Source organism: Poecile atricapillus, chromosome Z (genome assembly GCF_030490865.1).
Source record: "Poecile atricapillus isolate bPoeAtr1 chromosome Z, bPoeAtr1.hap1, whole genome shotgun sequence".
NCBI classification, from domain to species: Eukaryota; Metazoa; Chordata; class Aves; order Passeriformes; family Paridae; genus Poecile; species Poecile atricapillus.
In genome coordinates this window covers 126,375,656-126,396,701 of record NC_081289.1, presented here as the reverse complement: position 1 = coordinate 126,396,701, position 21,046 = coordinate 126,375,656, and the positions used below count along the sequence as shown (strand labels likewise).

The 21,046-nt window shown below is 38.1% G+C and overlaps 1 protein-coding gene across 2 annotated transcripts in view; it reads left to right on the top strand.

The window, feature by feature from the left end:
- The window catches only part of ZSWIM6 (zinc finger SWIM-type containing 6), a 116,370-nt gene extending 95,579 nt beyond the window's left edge, over positions 1–20,791 (top strand). For both annotated transcript variants that reach the window (XM_058865384.1, XM_058865382.1), the window contains 7 exons: positions 2,642–2,788; positions 4,962–5,222; positions 9,006–9,141; positions 13,685–13,842; positions 14,363–14,526; positions 16,281–16,362; positions 18,191–20,791. In XM_058865384.1, coding sequence (XP_058721367.1) covers positions 2,642–2,788; positions 4,962–5,222; positions 9,006–9,141; positions 13,685–13,842; positions 14,363–14,526; positions 16,281–16,362; positions 18,191–19,053 — 1,811 coding nt within the window. In that variant the 3' untranslated portion in view covers positions 19,054–20,791. The remainder of the gene's footprint in view (positions 1–2,641; positions 2,789–4,961; positions 5,223–9,005; positions 9,142–13,684; positions 13,843–14,362; positions 14,527–16,280; positions 16,363–18,190) is intronic.
- Positions 20,792–21,046: the final 255 nt, after the last annotated feature.

The following is a 21,046-nucleotide window of genomic DNA, read 5'->3' as shown; positions in this document are numbered from 1 at the left end:
CAGCAGCTCCGCGCTCCCAAAAAAAAAAGAATGTCTCTCCCTGAAGCCGAAGAAAGCCAGCCAAAAACTGTCCCCACCCTCATTTCCTGCCCCCTTCCCCCCTGGGCCTGGCCACTCTTTGTTCTTTGTCGAGCACTCACTAAGTACTCACAGTTAGGTTGTCCCCGCAACTAATGGGTAAAAATTCCATGGGCAAGCCAGAACAAAAAAGGACACCTAACCCCCAACAACTGAGGTGTAAGCCTGAAGTGGAGAGGGCAAAATCTGAACTACAAAAATTCATCAAATTGGACAGTGTTCCAGGGAAATCGTTTATAATCCTTCAAATTTTAGTTTCTCTGAATAGAGGGGGCTTGAGATTTGTGTTGGGGTATTTTTTATTGTTTGATTGTCTGGTTTTTGGGTTTGGTTTTTTTTTGTTTGGGTTTTTTAACACTGTTTTTTGTAAAATATTTTGTGGTATTCCATTGAGCACTACTGGCTTTTTTGGTTTTTTTTGAAGGGGTGTTCTCCTTCAGATATAGTTTCTATAGCACATGATCCTTGCAACCCAAAATTATTCTGCTCTGAAAGTAGTTTAAAGAGGCAGTGGAAGAAGGGTATGGCTTTGTGGTAAAAGAGTGCATATGGAAAAACTGGAATTACTTTCTCAGCTGCTACACTAATCCTTTCATTCATATTTTATTTCAGATTTTCTCTGTTACTCTAAACTGTATATCCTCATACATTCTAGTCAAAAATACCAGTGTGAAATCATGCATGTAAATTTTTGAAGTGTGTTCAGATATTTTCCCAGAAATGAGCATTTAGAAGACAAGATATGCACCTAGCTGAAAAAAAATTAGCTGCAGTTCCTATGTGCCTGTGTATTTTTTTCCCTCAGAAGCAAGGAGTAAGCATTTTTTTGAACACTGTTGTTAAGAAAGGAGGTGCCTGTATGAGTGTGTGCCTTCATATCACTGGCAGGTGTGAGGAGTCTGTTGCAAGTATGCTGCTTGTAGTAGTGCTCCTTTTCATTCCCAGTTGCTAGTGCAGGATGTAGGCTTTCTGTACCTCTGTTAAATTCCTTTCCTTGTGGGCAGTTTCTGTAGCTATCACCTAATATTCTATTATAATTTTAAAAAAGTGCATGAAATGTGGTCCCTCCTGCCCTGAAACAAAGTAGTTTGTTGTTTCTGTGTTGTCACTCACTACTTTTTTTTTTATTTTTTAATCTCATGGGGAATTTTTAAAAGACTTTTCATACCATAAAGTGTGCTGGTCTCTGTAACCATAGACAAGCTGCAGCTACAGCCCAGCTTTAGGCTTTCATTCAGCAAACACCACATGCTTCTGCTCAGCTTTTATTCATGTGACTGATCTGATATCCATGGAGCCACTTGTGTGATTTTACATTAAATGTCTCTGACGAGACGATTGAAGCCTTTGGTTGGCATGACACAAGAGAAGTTCATAGGTAGGCACACAGAATAAATAGTTCAAAGTGAATCAGTAAGAAGTCACCCTGATTTTCCTTCTTGGTAATATTCTGTACTTCTGCCTGTTGTCTTTAGTATGTGCTATTTGTTAGAAATTCAATGATTTACTTGAGTTTTTTCATATTACATAACAATGGATTCTCTAAGAAAACCTCCATACAATTCTTACAGTGTGTCTGTGTTTCATTTTGTAGCCCCACACATTTAAGTAGGAGGAAGCACGACTTAAAAGTTTAATGCCTATGGATACTCAGATATATGATGCTTTGTGAACAAGAGAGAGTGAAGGGAGGTACAAGTTAATGTGTGACAGGCAGAGAAGCAGAGCAGCCGTAATGGCTTGTATGCAGTTTTTAATGTTTTAGATGCAGTAATGCATCTGATCTCTCATAGTTTACTTGTGTCTGTAGGTCTAGGAGGAAAAAAGCTGGGAGTGTCAAAGGGGAGTTGTTGCCATATGATATGGATTTGGGGAATTGCTAATACCTGTTACCGCAATCGCGCTTGCTCCAATTCATTGCACTTAACCTTTTTTCTGTGTTCTAACCAAATGACAGGTAAGGGCTACGGAAAAATATTGATGAAGATATTTGTGGACTAAAATCTTAAAATGACCAAAAATACACTTGATCCTATTAAAATACAATTTTTTTTTTCTTGTATACCTCATTTAAACATTTGATTCTTTTTGTTTATTTTTTTAAGTAACTGTCATCCTGAGTTTAGTGCAGAGAGACAGAAGGGGGTGAGGGGTGGAAGAGAGAGAGGTGCTTAAAAATGTAAAAAGCGAGGAAATTGTTGTAAATATTTTACCCAAAAAATCTTTGTTGTAATTCTTCAAGCAGACGTTTTCAGAAGAATTCAAGTAGTCAAGGAAGAGATTTCAAAAGACATTGCCATTGAAATTTTTGACCCGTAATACACTTTCCTAGTGCTGAAAATGTTTGGCTTCCATTCTTTCTCTTTTCTTATTCCTCATTTACATATTCACCAAGGGCAGCAAATTCACCCTGAAAGATACTATTTTCTCCTTCTATGCAGAAGCTACTGGAAATACTTTGAATTCTGTACTGAGGGCATTTTAAACAGTTTTACTTGTGTAATTGTTTCAATGGACTAACATGAGCTCTCTTTCCCTCCCTTCTCTGTGTTTTTTACCACAGAACTTCTCCACAGGGGAGTAACCTCAATAACGAATCTTGAAGGCTGGGTGGGACACCCTTTGGACCCCATTGGTACCCTTTTTGGTAGCTTGATGGAAGCCTGCAGGGTGGATGATGACAGCTTCCATGGGTTCTCTGATTTCACAGGTAAGACCAAGCAAATGCAGCAGTCTGGTACATTTCTTCATTTACTGGAGGTATTTTTCTGTCTTGCCTTTTTGAATCAGTTTCAAAGTCACTGTTTCTATAGTATAAGAACTCACATTTGCATATCTTAGGAAAACAGAAGGGGAAGAAAACATCTAAACTAAGAAAGCACTAAACTAAAAGTTACCAGTTACTCATTCTTGAAGAAAATTTCATATTTCACATTTGAAATAAAACCCAATATGACTTCATAGCAGCAGTCTTTTCCACATACCTTGCACTGTCGTCTTTCTGAGAAATTGCAGGAAATTGCAAGATCACAGAGTTGCTAAGCTTGGAAGGCACCTCTGGGGACCATCTATTCCACCTGGTCTGCTTGTAGCAGCATCACCTAGAGCAACACATTGCTCAGGTCTGTATCCATTTGGGTTTTGAATAACTTCAAGAGTGAAGACTATACAACCTTCCAGGGCAACCTCCTGCAGTGTCCAACCACCCTCATAGTTAAAAAGTGTTATCTTATGTTCAGATGGAATTTCCTGTATTTCAGTGTGTGCCCATTGCCTCTTGTCCTGTCACAGGATACAACTGAGAAGAGTCTGGCACTGTCTTCTTTACATTCTCCCATCAGATATTTATACATTTTGGTAAGATCCTCCTGAGCCCTCTCTTTTCCAGGCTAAATAATCCCACCTTGCTCTCATTATATGAGAGATGCTGCAGTCCCTTAATCATCTTTGTGTTCCCACACTGGATCTCCTACAGCATGCCCATGTGCTGGGGAGCCCACAGCTGGACACAGCACTCCAGATGTGGGCTCACTAGTGCTGAGCAGACGGGCACAATCACCTCCCTCAACCTGCTGGCAGCACTCCTAAATACAGCCCTAGATGTTTCTAGGTTTCTTAGTTACAGTGTACATAATACTCCAAAACAATGACAGAACACTTTAAATTGGTAACATACATAGTCTATAAATGGTAGGAGTTGGAAAGTAGAGTTGCTATATCAATACATGATTTAGGATAAAGATAGGACATGTACAGCCATTTCAGGTTCTGTATTTGCTCCCCAGGATTTTAACTGATTAGTTCCTTATTCTCAGTCTCTTTCCACCTTTGGGGTAGCTTCTTAACACCACTGCTGTGGACAGAAACTGGATTCATTACTTAACCTCAAGCTCTTTTATGTACACAATCTTCTTGGGGCTTTGCCTCAAAACTCCTTTTATACAATTAGATTTTCTTCAATAAATTTCTACTCTCTTACCCACCAGTTCTAGAAAAACTTTCAATTAAAAAATTTGGAAATCAGATTCTCTGCTGTTACTGGAAAAAAACCAACTTGATGAAACAAAAAACATTGTGTGCTGAAAAGTAACTTCCTTTTGCACACACATATGTGATCTTCCAAGTGCATTCAGCCTTTCCATTTGTTGCAGTTGCCCATCTCCTTACATCTGACAATTATAACTTTTTATTCACAAATTAGACTGTAAAATGCTACAAGCCGGAATAGCATTTTGTCATATGTGGTGTCTGTGAAGTGACAAATGAATTGGTAGCATTCTTTAAATTAGTTTATGGCTTGGCCTGTGTGGAATTTGCTTATAATTATTACTAAAAGTAGGACTTCTAATGTTAACATTATACATTATTATCATAAACACAAGTGTAACAAATTAAAAGCCTGAAAAGAGTGCTAGCAAACAGAGCATATATTAAAAGAGTGGAGTTCCCAGGCCTACTGTATTTGCACAATTCTAATAGCTTAAACTGACATCTACATAGGTGTGGAAGCACTTTACCCTACCTCTTGCACAACAGGGCTTTAAGGAAATACAGAAATGGGTAGGGAAAGAAATTGGAATGGATCTTGAAATTTTGGCCTCATTAACAGAAAGCTGGAGGAACTGCTTTTTTAAAAATGTGCAGTTTAAAAATGAAAACTTTAATTTTTACTTTACTGGGTTATTTAAAACCAAATTATTTTTGTGTATTTCTGCTATGTGAAATCAGATGACATACTTTAGATTGGAGTGTTGTATTTTAAGACTGGCTAATAATTTAAATTCTTTAAAAAAAAATAATACTAACAGTAGAAGCTTTTGTGTATGTGGCACTGTAGGCAGATTATGGGTTAAATGGTTTGCTGATGTGTTTTTCCCTTACAGAGAACCTGGGGCAATGCAAATCTCTGGAGTACCAGCACCTACCTGCACACAAGTTCTTAGAAGAAGGGGAATCTTACTTAACACTGGCTGTGGAAGTAGCATTGATAGGGCTGGGACAGCAGCGAATAATGCCAGATGGCTTGTATGCACAAGAGAAGGTTTGTCGAAATGAGGAGCAGCTCATTTCTAAGCTACAGGAAATTGAATTGGACGATACTCTGGTGAAGATTTTTCGAAAACAAGCGGTCTTCCTATTAGAAGGTAGCTGAATATAGATGCTAACTGCTTCTCTAAACTGTCTCCACTTACGCAAGCACAGAGAACTAGTGTTCCTGTAGAAACTGCCTTACATACTTAAGATGGTTCTTCTGCTTAGCGCTCCATGAAAGTTTTTATTAAGTCTCTTATGAAAATCGACATACTTTAGATATCATGTGACTGTAGAGATAAGGCATATACTGACCTATAAACCTTTTGTTTTAATTTTAAATACACTTTGTTCTTTACATTTGTTACATGTCATTATCTCAATAACCTGATTATACACTCCAGGCTAATTATTATGTAATATGGACATCAGTTATCAACAGTTCCCAGATACCAAAATTCTAAGTATTTCTTGTATTCTGCAAAAGGAACTATACTGGCAGCTTTTCAAATGTATGAAGATTTTGACCACTGTGCCCAAGTGAAGAGCTCAGAAAATTCAAGTATAATTGCTGAGGTAGAAATGCAACATTTTATTTGTGAAAATGGAGAAAGCTACTTGCCATTGAAGTTTATGTCATAGGTGGAAATGAAAATATTTGGTCAAATATTGTGGCTTCAGGTCTGGTCTCGTGCATAAATTATGACCATGACATACAGTTTATGTTTTGGAATTAGGCAGTGTTGAAATAAAATCTGTGCATGGAAGTGCATACTTTTGCCTTAGCTTTTAAAAAGGCTTAACATGTAGCACTTAAGCATTATGTTCAGAGAGTAATGTCACGAGTTCCAAGATTGTATTTCTGGTTTTTGTTCTTTTTAATGGAAGAAAAAACTCCTGGGGGACAAATTATCCAAAGGCATAGTCCAGGTTGTGAGTGCACATGGCTTGAAGGGGAGTGTAGTACTCCCCTAGGTAAGTTGTTACACAACAGTTGTGAAAATGTTACACAACAGTCAGGTTTTGCTAAAACTTTGTCTTCTATGGAAGAGGTACAATATGTTGCTTAGGGTTCCCAGCTTTAAGTCACTGTTTTTGCCTATATTTGAAACTGCAGAAAAGCTACAACACAGGGAAAGTTTCCATCATGATGTGTCTGTGCTGCTGCTTTATGGCCTTTGGACAAGAAAAGATACTGTCTAGATCTAGCTATTAACATGCAGGATTCCTCTGCATTATAAATTCAGTTTGCTGCTTCTGTATACTTGTAAGGATGCTTTATGAGAAAAAGGCAGGATTTCTCTGATATACTCTCTGATACTCTGATAATTTAGTTTACTGCTTTGATCACTGAAATTCTGTTAATGTTTTCTTAGAGTAGTAAAGAATTGATCATAGCAGGAAGTCTGCTAATAAAACTGCCAAAAAAATTGCCATTGTGAGCAATGTGCAGCAGTTGTCTTACTTTAGTGTGTGATGAGAAATCTAGCCTTCTGGCAGTAGTTTCAGTTTACTTCTAGGCAGAAACTGCCAGTTTATATGGAGGAAAAGCTGTGCAGTGATTTAAGGTGCTAATCATACCAATTGTGAGTTTTTAGTTGAAATTCTCTGGATACAATAAAGAAAACCTAATCCAATAAACTGATTTCTATGCTGTTAATGCAGATTAATGCATACTGTGTGTAGCTACCACTTGAGTTTGTGGGAAAGCAGAATATTAGACTGTTTTGCAAGAACTGTTCTGATTTTTTGCTTGACTGCTAAGTTAATGGCAGAATATATTTTCATATAAATGCTTTGTCATGTATTCTTTGTGTCCTGACTGAGTTTCTGACTGGACCACCGACTGGCAAACATACATGAAATGGCTTCTTTCATTCAAGCAATGCCAGCTAGATTTGAATGGCTTTCAACTTCATTTGAAATGATTATGAGACACACTGTCACCTACTAAATCTTAATTGACATTTCCTTTGCAATCAGCTCTGGTCTTTAGAAGTGCCCAACTATGGAGCTCAGAATTTTTTCATGCCTACAGATTTCTATCCATGCATATTATGCTAAGGCAGCAGTCAAAAACTTTGTTGAAACCAAAGTGAACTCACACAGTCATCATCCATCCATCCATCCATCCATCCATCCATCCATCCATCCATCCATCCATCCATCCATGTGTGATGGGTTGGAGTATTAGAAGTAGTAGTAGCTTCTGGGGCTGCTGGATGCCATCTGTGCAATAATTGTCCAGTAATATTTAATACAAGATTCTTATTCTGTATCTTGCAGTATTTAATGCCTGAACCTCTTGTCACTAAAGTCAGAAAACTGTTAGACACAGTTTTCCTATTTACAGGAATAACAGTCTTAGGTGTGCAGGGAAAATGTAAAAAAATAGGATTCATATGCACTGGGAACATTTGAAGCTTAACAAGTAAACAAGCTTAACAAGTTGTTGTTGTTGTCTATTGTGATGCTGCTGTTATCGAGTTGAAATCTACACCTTACTGAGAGAGAAAAATCTGTTGCCCCAGTAATAAATAAAACAGTATTTTTAAAATCATGTGGATATACTGCATTAACAACCAGCTTTGATGCACAATCAGACCTTGTGTTCATCATCACAGAATTCTTCAGGTTGGAAAAGACTAATAATACCATTGAGTCCAGCCCTTAAGCCATCCACCACTGTTTTTGCCACTAAACCATGCCCCTAAATGACACATCCACACTTAATTTGAGCACTTTCAATAGTGATTCCACTACTTCACTGTGCAGTCTATTCCACATATATTCCTATGCCCTTTCAGTTAAGACAGTTTTCCTAATATCCAGTCTAAACCTTGCCTGGCACAATCTGAAGCCATATCCTTTCATTCTGTCTCTGGTTGTTTGGAGCTTTTCAGGCAGGTGTCAAGAATTATAAGGCCTCCCCTGAGCCTCCTTTTCTCCGGGATCAATACCCTCAGCTCCCTCAGCTGCTTCTCACAGGAATTGTGCTCCAGACCCTTCCACAGCTCCATGGTGCTTCTCGGGACTTGCTCCAGCACCTGATTATCTTTCGTGGATTGATGGACCAGAGCTGGACACAGCACTCAAGGTGTGGCCTCACCAGTGCCCAGTACAAGAGGATGATCCCTGCCCATAGTCCTGCTGATCCAGGCCAGGATGCCATTTGCCTTCTTGGCTACCTGGACATACCCTGGCTCATGTCCCTAGCACCCTGAGGTCCTTTTCCACTGAGCAGCTTTCCAGTTACTCTGTCTCCAGCCTGTGGAGCTGCATGGGGTTGTTGTGACCCAAGGGTAGGACCTGGGGCTTGAGTCATGACCACATCCAGACCAAAAGCTTATTTAAATGCCAGTGTCAGGTGAGACGTTGGAAGGATCAGGTGCTTCTGTGGTGGCTGGTCATGTAATTTCAATTAAAGATAACACTTTCCTATGGTTGTCATTCTCTTTTTCCTGGTGAATTTGTGATAGAGCAGTGGCACACCAACAGGGTGCATGGGTATTGATGTGCATAATACAACTGTGTGGAGGCAGAGCTAGGATTATGACTTTCTACTTTTGCATAACAGGCTTGATGAATGAGCCTCATGAAGTACTGTAACCATTCTGTCATTTGTATAAGCACTGGGAGTGTGCTTAGTATTACACAATTTGCAGTCTGTCTTGTTTTCCTAAATAATACATGGTATTTAATATAACTGTAACACATCATGTATATGTGATGTGTTATCTATTTCACTGAAATAGCAATGTAGCTTCACCTTTTGTGCAGCAGGCTCTGTCTTTGAATACCACTTCTGGCTGAAGGTGTTCTGAATGCTTTTGAAGGTTCAAAAGCTGGGGTTTAGCAGTTGGTAGAGACTGACATTCTGTTTCTCTTTCCTGCAGGTGGACCATATAGTGGCTTAGGTGAAGTCATCCATCGGGAGAGTGTTCCAATGCACACATTTGCCAAGTATCTCTTCACCTCTCTCCTACCTCATGATGCTGAATTGGCATACAAAACTGCACTGAGAGCCATGCGGTACGTATTCATGAGTTGTCTAAAAAGAACACAAGTAGTGGATGTGGAAAGGGGGAAAAGGTTTGGTAATCAAGACCTAGTCTCTTTTTCTGAAATACGCATTCTTCCATTCAAGGAGTCAGGGAGGTACTATTTTGGTTCTGTCATCTATAAAAGTAAATGGTGTCTATAGTAACTATATTATAATAATTTATAAATTATGAACACTAATAATTATAAATAATTAAATAACTATTATAATAATTTACAAATTGTTACTGCTAAATTAGTGTTTATTTAGACTTGTAAAACAGAATTTTCTGTTTCAAATATGTACAGAATCTCACACCTAGGGCACAAGATTTTGTGTTATAAAGCCACTTCAGTATATGCATTCTTCCACCCATGTGGTTGTGTGTGTATGATGGTATTGGTAATGAAATAAGGAAAGAAGTATTTCACCATAAGTCTCAGGATTGTTTGCTGCTTAGTCTACCCAACAGGACAATTTGTTTCACTTGCCTTCTTTATGAATTGACTATCAACAATAGATTTGAGTGGTGTGGTCAGAGCCTGTACATTTTTTAGTGTTTCATAGCATCTTAGCCTCTTCTGGGTGAATGTTGACATCTAAATGGAGTACATCCAATGATAACAAAATGTCTGGTTTGCATCCCATTTGTCTTCAGTGATCAGAAAAAAGATGTTTCTCAGGCAGTGTTCAGTGTGTGCTGTCTCTGTCTCAGGGCCAGTCAGATTGGTAATGATACCTAAGAAAAGACTTCTGAATGAATTTTCAAGGACCTAAGTGATAAGTGATAAAACTGTTGTCCACATAGAATGCAGAGAAGACAGTGGTCCCATCTGAATTGTCAGCTCACTATCGAGAACATTAATAGTTAATGGTTGACAAAGAATAGCCACAGCTGAATACTAAGAGCAGTCAAGTCCTTGATTATGAAAAAGAAAAAAAATTGAGTTTTCCTGGTCATTAGCACCAAGCATAATTACACAGTGATTAAAGAGCGTCTTATGCACATGAAGAGTATTTAGCTTCATCAGGCAGGTTGTGTTTGTATGGTTTTGAGGTGTTTTGAGCAGCTCTCTCCAAAAAGCTAAACAGGGAGAAAACAATTCCTGTTCTCGAAGGACTAAATGGGAGGTACTGCATAAGAACAACATATAGCTGTCAGTTTAAGACAAAGATCTGCTTAGCCTGTTGGATATTTTCCTGCCTCCAAGAGTGTCTAGTAATGGATGCTATTGGACGAGTCTAAAAAATGTGAAGAGTGACCTTATGTACTTGCTGGTTACAATTAGCATTTTAGGAAATAGATTGAGAAGTCAAAAGTACATTACTGATGAACTATTGAGAACCTTCAAATGAATGATTAGAAAGCTACCTGGACCACTTAAGTTTGCTAGTCTTTTTTTATCTCAAGGTAAGTATGTCAATAACTAATTGTCTCAGAACAGGAAGCTAGTTCAACATTTGGTACGTGGAGGTTTTTTATTTGGTTTGGTTTTGTTTTTTGTTTTTTCTTTGGTTGGTTTGGTTGTGTTTAGTTTTGGTTTTTTTGAAGGAAAAAAGTTAATTATTTTATAAAACCTACTCGTGTCTTGTATTTACTTTCAGTTACTGCCTTAAAGGATTTCTCAAGAGGTAGTTTGTATGAATTTTTCCTCCTTAAGCTAAACTATTGAAATGGTCCTTCAAGGCTGGAATAGTCGTCCATCAGCAGCTTTCCTGACTGCCTCAGTGAACATGGAGTCAATATGCAGTTTCATTTGAGCAAGGATTTGCCCAGAAACCAGTCATAACTGAAAGCTCTTTTGGAAGTTTCCTTTCTCAACTAGAAAAAGACATTGAAAGATCCAAATGATGAAACGTCAAGTTAGTCTTCGGTAACTCCAGCCCTCATTTGCTATAAAGCTGTCATCTCAACCAAAGAAATTGCTTCTTAAATAGACCAGTATAAGAAAGAATTGTCTGTTTCCATCTGGTAAAATCACAGGAGACGTCAGTGCAATCAGGGCTGTTTTCCCTCCATAGCCATTTTTTCATCACTGTATAAGACAGAAGGTTCAGTCCTAGACAGTAATCATTCTTTGTGTAGTTGGATATTTGGCACTCTTCAGAAATGTGAACTGCTATCTTGACCTGTGGTGATGGCAGATTTAGACGCTTTCTATTCCATGTCTGTCTGCATTCTTCTGCAATTCTTAAATTCTCCTGAAGAAGGATGATTATTCTTCCCATTCATACCAAAATGTTAGTTTGATAAGAAAGGACTCCCAATACAAACCAAATGAAAAAGTAATGTAATACTGCCTTGACGGGACAAGAATAAACACAACATGAAGACTGAATGTCTGTCTCATGGCTGATAGGTTGAATGGTCAGAAGATGAAAGCTTGAGCATCTTGTCTTCTATGGGAGGGAGGAAGTGGCTGTGGCAAGGACAGAAATCCCATGTGGAGGTTCATAAAGGTGTGCATGGAAATCTCTACAGCTGCACTTGCTTTTAGAAGTGAAGCATATTTCTTTTCTTACATCATCATTTATTAAAGAAGTTAATTTCCCAACATCCCATCTAGTTCCTCTTGAGATAGAAGTGTTTAGTGTCAGTCTGCATACAAGTCTACATGGGTCAATTATCCATAATGGCAGCTCAGGAGTATTTAACCCCTCTGTACTGAAAAACACCTGTTGTTGTGTAATTTTTTGAGTCTTATTTTAGTGTATGTAACACTTAGTATGAAATAAATGGAAACTGAGACCACAAAGCCTTTCATGTATGCACCTCAGGTCTGCAAGGACAGGATTGTGCAGTCCTTGACTGCTCACTTCTATCTACAGTTTTCTGCTTGCAGCACTGAAACATGTGGAACATAGTCTTGGAGAACATGAATCTGCAGTGACCTAGTTGACTGCTCACTTGGAATCTGAACTTGAATATTTGGCTTAGTTTGGCTCAATCCCTTGTTAAGCCTGAATTTCAGACAGGCTTGGGGAGCCTTCAATGGTGATGTTTAATCACAAGGTAGCTTTGCTAAAACCTAACTAAATAATTGATGTTTCAAAGGGGGAAAAAAAAAACGTTAAGAATGCCAAATCTACTTGTACTTTTCTGGTGTTCCCTAACCTTGCCAAAATTGTGTGAAAGCCACCAATTCACAACAGCATTTCTTTTCACGGCAAAAGAGCACAGAAACTGGCAGTGAAATTTGAAGTAACAAAAGATTTCTCCAAAACAGCCTTTCTTTCAAGCTTTTTATCTATTATTACTCATAACCTACTAATCCCTTTCTTCATTTAATAATTAGGATCTTTTCTGTTCATTGAAGCTATCTGCAACCTCAGTCTGTACTTGGAAAAATCAGCTTTACAATGTGTTTATAAAGAGGTGTCTTAGTGCTGCTAGAGAATAGATTTGACTTGATACAAGGGGTTTTTCTTCATATTTTTATGCACTCGTGTGTGTGTGATAGTTATTGGGGTGGTATGTTGTATTTTTATGTGCCTACTAGATGCCTTCCCATATATTCAAAATTACCTGTCTCAGTGAATTTTTAAATATATTATTATGCTATATTATTATTATACTAATATATCATATGCTTCAGGAATCTATAAAATTGATGCCTCACTGAGGCAGTCAGGAAAGCTGAACTTAAATCCGTCTTAATGTAAAAAAAACACCAAAAACTGACATACTCCACAGCTGGTTACAGAACTTAGGTATTTATTTAAGTATAAGAAATTGTAGCTTGCATTTAAATGGGCTTATTCTATAAGAAATCGTCTATCAGTGAAAAACACAATACTTTGGATTTTCAATGTTCAGTAGTTGCAGTTTTGTTGACAAAAGATATGCAACTTCCTTGATCCTCATAGATCACTTCCTTCTAGGAAATCACATGCATATGAAAGGTGGTAGAAACAGACTTCATATACTAAGAGACATTAAGAAGCTAAGCACTGGAAAAACTTTTCTTCTGGACATTGCCCTATTACTGTTTCTTTAACCATTCATACGCTGAAACTGTGCTGAAATGTATTGAGATAAAAGCCTGTTTTTGTTGCCTCATAGAGTAGCTGGTGTACTGTCTGAATCTAGTGTAATGCAAAGGCAGTAAGATTAAATCTTTGCTGTGGGCTGTCATTTGGACTGTAGTAGTCAACAACACAAAATTTGAATTTTTGAAATATGAATGCTCCTTGTTGGATAAGACTGTTGTTGATTGATGAATATTTGATGAGAAAATGAAGTCTAAAAATAATTTTAAAGGAAACTTCTCTGTCACTGCTGTTTGGGACCCTAACATCAGATTATGGTACATCATAAAATATCAGTAGGTTAAAAATGCCAATTGATGTTGGAAAGTTTGGCAGATGGACTTCTGAGATTACCCGAGAAGTGGTTTTCCAATATTTTTTTTTTCTGAAACTGAAAAAGCATATTTCATAGACAATACCGAGTATTCTTGCAGCTTTAGTTTAGCTCATGAGCAACCAAATGTAATAGTGGCTTAATGAAAGAGGATTTCTTTCTTAATTCAGGTTGCTGGTACTGGAATCCACAGCTCCTTCAGGGGACCTGTCCCGCCCTCACCACATTGCATCCGTTGTTCCAAACCGGTATCCCCGCTGGTTCACCCTAAGTCATATCGAATCCCAGCAGTGTGAGCTGGCATCAACCATGCTAACAGCAGCCAAAGGTACATTGCAGTCAGTTATGTACTCAACTAAATGTGTGCTTTTAATATTGCATGGGTAAACAGATCATAAAACTTGTGTTCAGGAGTTCGGATCACAGCATGACAGTAATTGGAAATGCATACAACAAACTGAGCTTAAATCTGTCATGTAATTTTCTAGCAAAGTAGTTAATTTAGTTAGCTGGTAACTAGATGAGCTTGGTATGAGACTGATGAGACAGCTTTTTTGTTTTCCTGACACATGATATTGACTATGAGACATGGAGATGGACAAGTCAGTTCTAAAATTCACAAATCAGAGTGACTTTTGGCTATGCACTGTACTATCACCTTCAGACAGAGGAGTTTGTGGTCTCTTACATCTTTCATTCATATCCAATTTAATTATAGAAGGTTTCAAAAAATAAAGTGTGAATAAGTGAATCATACTATTGCATAGCAATGTCAGGCTCAGTTATAATGGATCTCTGGGTGTTTAGGGAGCTTATCCCATTTTGGTTATTCTTCTTACACCTTGCAGGTGATGTTCGGAGACTGGAAACAGTGTTAGAATCCATCCAGAAAAATATCCACTCCTCATCACACATCTTCAAACTTGCCCAGGATGCATTTAAAATAGCAACACTCATGGACAGCTTGCCAGACATAACTCTTCTGAAAGTTTCTCTGGAGCTGGGCCTTCAGGTATTTTCGTCATTTGCTGTTATTATAATAGTAGAGAGAAATTTGATGCAGTGTTGGTGCAGCTTTTAAGCACGGGAAAGGATACTGTCTTTGGGCTCTGTCTTGGACTTGGTTTCAAGTTCTGTTTTCTAATATGAGGCTTAAGGTAGTGGTAAACATAGACCAAGAATCTGCACAGCCTCTTTGTGGCATTCAGGTGGAAGGTAGAGCTGGCATTTGCTGGCTGCACTTTTCTGTTTAGAGGTGAGAGAGGACCAGTGGGGTGCATTCAGGATTATATGTAGGACTGGCTAGAAAGTAAAATTACTCTGCTTGCTTGCATGCAATGCAGTGCATGGTCTTCAGGGGTTTCTTCCTTTTTTTTCTCTTCTTTCCCCTAAATGAGAACTCGTACATGCTTGTTGAAAGCCAAGGTCCACTATAATGACTGGTTGCTAAGGCAGAGCATGTTGACAACAGCCCTCGCACTTCTATCAAAATCCTATACTCCACAAGCTGTGGTATAGTCAGATACATCTGGGTGTGCTTGAGGTGTACAAGTGCTGCAGAGTAGCTTTCAGGCTCTGAGGAGAGACTTGACCAGCTAAAAGGAGACGGCCAAGTAGCAATATTACCTGACACTTTCAAATCTTAAAAGTTTACACAGTTCATTTCAACATAAATAAATATCTCCATCCCTGTTCAGGGAATTCTTAAAAAACACATGCAAAGATCTGAAAACCAGTTATTACTTTCAGTAAATAAAGCTCCAAAGACTTCCGGGGAAAGGACGTTTTCCCGATTGCTTTTCATGCTCAAGAAAGGTATGAAAGTCTTTAATCAAAAAGCTGAGGGTTCTGTATGCTCTGTTAGACATTCATATTTCCATGGTCACTGTGGAAATCTGTTTGTTTCATTTCTCTTAAATATTTATGTAAGAGAGAGAAAAATCTCTACAATTGACCTATGTATCACCTCAAGCTTTCACCAAGTATTATTCTATGGAAACAGCACACTTCGGATATTAGTGTATTCATGGACATTCTTTTGTGGTTGACAGTGTCATCAGAATATCTTCAGCAAAGTCTAGTGAAAGTAATGTCACAAATACAACAAACTAGAACGGTTGTAGAATTTGCTCACTGTTCTGTTCCAAGCTTACCAGAGGTGTTTTAAGAATCTTAAAATTTGTTTTCCAGAAGGAGGATGCATAGCAGTTTTCTGCTAGTAATTCCCAGGTGTGTAGTTTCTTACAGTAATGCTTTTCCTGCAAGAAACTGCCAGCACTATTTCTAGTGGCCTACAGATGATTCCCCCTTCTTTTCTCTTCAACTTAATTGTAATTAGGTTGTCTGTATTCAGTATCTAGTACCTGACTACTTACAATAATTATTTGCCCTGGAATATCACACAATGATTACCAATATACTTGTGCATAGAGGTAGGAGATGTTACGTAATTTAACTTCAATAATTGGTAACTGAAGGCTTTTTTTTTTGGGATAGGGTTTTTTTCTTAACCCCAGATAAAAGTCTCTGTTCTCTGTCCTTGAAGGATCTTCAGTTGGAATTACTCTCTGCATGCTGTTCAAAAATACCTGAACGGTGTTTTTCAAATTGTTTGACGTGTCAGCTGAAAAAGAGGAAATGGAGTGGAGAGGGCAAGAGGCTGCCATTTTTAACTCCAGTGTGTTTGAGTACCTTAAAATTTCTATCTGTTTGTCTATGGCCTTGGTTTGCAATTTAATTTTTATTTTGTTTGTGTTCTTTTAACAGGTGATGCGGATGACACTGTCAACACTGAATTGGCGACGTCGAGAAATGGTGAGGTGGTTGGTAACGTGTGCAACAGAAGTAGGTATGTTCTGAAGTGTTTCTCTTGTCAGCTACTCTTACAGGTCTTGATCTTCCTTGTTAACATGCAAGTTCTGCAAATGCCTCCCACTTCATGTTCACCTCTAAAATTTCTTTGGTGAGAACACATTATGGCAGTGATTAGTGGGTGTTTTTAGGCACAAAGCAAATGAGACAATAGTTAAGTAATGCAGTGTGACTTCTTTCCCCCATAGGGTAGAGGTGTGCATAACCTATGGGAAGTACCCATATGCAAATACTCAATACCCAAAATACTTTATACAGAAGTGGGAGAACACTGCTCTCTCAAGTAGCACGTTCAGATAATTTTTGGGCTTTGCCATAGGTTTCCTCCATGTCTTCATGAGGCATCCCATAAGCCTTCTGTGTTATGTGTAGTTTACCATCTTCAAAATGAGGATACAAGGTCTGAAAATGAAGATGAGTGCATTAAAAGCTGTATAGCTGTTAAAAAAAATCAAAAATCAGAAGCAATGCTAATGGGAACAATCTAAGTACTTATGATAATGGAGCCATTTTAATTGTCAGTAAAGGTATTTCTGGAGAGCATGTTTTTCTGTTGTATTTCTCCCTTCTTCATATATCTGAGTTGGATTGTATTGCACAGATGCTTCTTGAGTTTCAGAACTTTGGAGGATTGCTTATTCTCTGGATTAATTTTTTCTTTGCTTTATGCTTAGCTGGTCATATATTGTTGTCAATAGCATGGCGAACTAGAACTTGCCTCTGTATGCCCTCAGCCAGAAAATGGTGTGTGTCTGCAAATTTTCATGCAGTGCTCTTGTTTTGTTGCTTTTATATCTTTGCTAAGATAATTTTTGCTGAGGTTATCTTATTAGTGCTTGAGTATTATTTTGTGCAGTTGCATCTCAGCAAATAAAATACTGGGTTTAAAATTGCTTTAAATTGGTTTACATATTCTAGTCGAAGCGTCCCATAAAGAACCTATAATATTGTGCAACGTACTCTTGAGACTTAATCAACACAATAAAACATCAATATGATCATGCTAGGAATCTGTTTATTTAAGTGAAGATACTGTATTCTCTGGCTATGCTGGTTTGCTGCAAATGAGTGAAGGAGTGCATGGGAGTCTTGCATGAAAAAGAAGACCTCTGTGTGTGATTTAGGTGGGCTCACAAATGTGTGTAAACTGCGTTTAGCAGTAAGGCACTCCGGTTAACTCTAGGTTCAGTTTATGGAACCCATCAGTCAGTGTTTGCTCCACCTGCCAAACACACTGGGATTACAGTGGCACTGAGAAATACAATATCCAATAATTCATATTGCTTGTTGTATTTCTCTAAAAAGGATCTTAATGATCATGTACTTATGGATTTGATTGCTTTAATATGTGCTTAGTAAGTTCTGCTAAGGTATGCCATGATGTTCTCTTAAGAAAGCCATTGTGCCTACTTGCCGTATGTGCTGTGCCTTGAGATTAGCAGTGAGAAAAGAGGTTGCAATTGCACTGGTGTGCAAGGTGAGAGCTGCTTTTGAGAGAGATGATGAGATGAAATGAGCCAGAATGTTTTACCCAAATTGTCTTAAGTAAAACAGCTCAGTAGAGATTAAAATTAACAGGAGATTAAAGCTTATCTTGCGGCTATTTTTGTTATTTTTTGTGTTTATGTCATTGCTGCACAGTTTGCACAGTAGTCTTGGTTTTAATGTTCTTTCCTAGCCATGCTGTCTGTGAGCCCTTATTGCTGGGATATATTGGTAACCCCTTTGTGGGAAGTGTAATCTACTGAACATCTCTATCTGCTGGATTTTATAAATTGTGGCTAACCCTTTCTTTCTCTCCCCAGGTGTTTATGCACTGGATAGTATCATGCAAAACTGGTTTACACTTTTCACTCCAACAGAAGCCACTAGTATTGTTGCTACAACAGTGATGTCCAACAACACCATTGTCCGTCTGCATCTGGACTGCCATCAGCAGGAGAAGCTGGCCGGCAGTGCTAGGACGCTTGCTCTACAGTGTGCCATGAAGGATCCTCAAAACTGTGCCCTTTCTGCACTGACACTGTGTGAAAAGGATCACATAGCTTTTGAGACTGCTTACCAAATTGTTTTAGATGCTGCTACGGCTGGCATGAGCTACTCGCAGCTTTTTACCATAGCACGATACATGGAGCACCGTGGTTACCCCATGCGGGCCTACAAGCTGGCCACTTTGGCCATGACCCATCTCAACCTGAGTTACAATCAGGACACACACCCTGCCATTAATGACGTTCTGTGGGCATGTGCGCTCAGCCACTCCCTTGGGAAAAATGAGCTAGCAGCTATAATACCTCTTGTGGTCAAAAGTGTCAAGTGTGCAACAGTACTGTCAGACATTTTGCGCAGGTGTACTTTGACCACTCCTGGCATGGTGGGACTTCATGGAAGGAGGAACTCTGGTAAGCTCATGTCACTGGACAAAGCCCCTTTACGGCAACTCTTGGATGCCACAATTGGAGCCTACATTAATACAACTCATTCACGTCTCACTCACATCAGCCCACGACATTATAGTGAGTTTATAGAGTTCCTCAGCAAGGCACGAGAGACCTTCCTAATGGCTCATGATGGTCACATCCAGTTTACACAGTTTATTGACAACCTAAAACAAATCTACAAAGGCAAAAAGAAACTGATGATGCTGGTTCGTGAACGATTTGGTTGATGAAAATGCGTGAATGGGGGACTGGGGGGGAGGGGTGGTTTGTTTTTACTTGAGCCTGCCTTTGTATCCTTTTTAACTTAAAGAAACAGAGCCACACCGGTATTATATGTGTATAGTTATATTGAGTTTGCAAACTAAATTGTCATGTTGTGAAAGTTTGTGTGTTTCATTTTCTTTTCTTTTTTCTGTTTTGTATGAGAGAGAGGTTAAAAAAGGTTTGGTTTACACTGAGTATATGTTGTCAAGTGGCAAAAGCCCACATCGCTCTCCTGTTCTTTCTGTATACGTTCACAGCCTCAAAAACAAACATATATTGCAATGGCTTTAAAAACCAAACAAAACACCTCCATCCTGTGATAAGTACCTCGAATGGATTCAGCTTTACTCCTTTGTAACTCATCCTTACATTTCAGCATATTTAAACAAACCAACAAATGAAATACTAGTAGTTAAAAGGCTGACCACGTGGCTTTGCAGTGCTGTTCATCCAGAAGCATGGCACACAATGCTTGTGCATGTGGAAACTTAGCAACTGTCAACATACATTCTCAGGGATTTATCAAAAAAATTAAAAAAAGAATGAGAGCATTTATTGTACTGTATATATATTATAGTATATGTCTGAATATTGAAAAATATAACATTAACTAATTTATAAAAAAATCTATGTAATGCAAAATACTTGAAGCTGCAGTAGCTTGGTTTTAAACAAAAAAAAAACCTATCAGAAGGACTAAAGTGCGCCTTGCTTCAGGGTTGGCTCAGGTGGTGAACTATATGCTGGGCATCTATGCAGAGCCACCTTTTGGATTGCATGGTTGGACTGATACCTATTGGGGAAAATTTTATATATATATATTTATACAACCTGTGTATACATATATATGTATACACACATACACACATGCTTGTAACAGGCACTATAGTAAAGAGGGACAACAAAAAAATACACAGCCAGAGCAGCAAGCCTTAGCATTAAGAATACAGTATGCCAGAATCGGGGTTTGTGCCTCCTAGCCTAGAAGACTTAAAGAATATCCTTTTTGACACAAAACGCAAAATGTTTTCCAAAATTATTGACATGATACGTTACGCCTTTGCAGTGAGCTAATAATAAGCTAACCTTTGTGCACAAATAACATATATATATATTATATATATATATTCTGCATAGGTATTTTGACTTTGTGCAGGACAGAAAGTTGTGTAGGTATGACTGTTCTACTTTTCAGTTTGTTTTTTTAATATATTTTATTTTCTCTAGAATTACTCAAACAAAAGCAGCCTTCTATCTTGCCTTGTCTTAATGCTTTAAAATAACCAAACTGGAGATCTAACTACCAAACTGTTCATTATATTATTAAGTACCAACTTTGGTTACAGTATAGTGTCTTTACTTTAGCTGATGGTTCTGTATCCTTGTGCTTTTTAAAGCAGTTTTTATGTTTTGGTGCAAAAGTTGTCCAGTGTCTCTTGTTCCCTTCATTAGAGAACATGCTAGAAGTATGTTTGTAGGTATTTTTGTTTAGAAAAACTATTTCATGCTCTCCATTTTATTTATTATAATAGGTAAAAAGTTGTACTTCATCACCCATGTAAACATGCTCATGAAGTTGAAAGTAATTAAGATTTGATACACTGATATCAATTTATTTATGTAACTAAATCACTGTTTTATAAACTTGTTAATGATCAACAATTTTTTTGTTTTGATTAAAATTAGTTTTTTGAAAGTTGATTCTGTCTCCTTTAATGGTGTCTGTTACTGGAATTGAATTGTGTTCATAGATCATGAATGCCCATCTAATGGTTTCACTGTACTGTGGTGGTAGGCAGTACAATCACCAAGTCCAGGAAATAAATGTTGTGTTCCTCAAAAATCTGCTGAGGATTGGTAGTGTTTATGGCTGCTGGTGGAAGAAGACGTCATACTTCAGAGAAGAGGCCTGTGTCTGAAGAGGTGTTCTGTACATCAAACACTAAGCCTTGACGT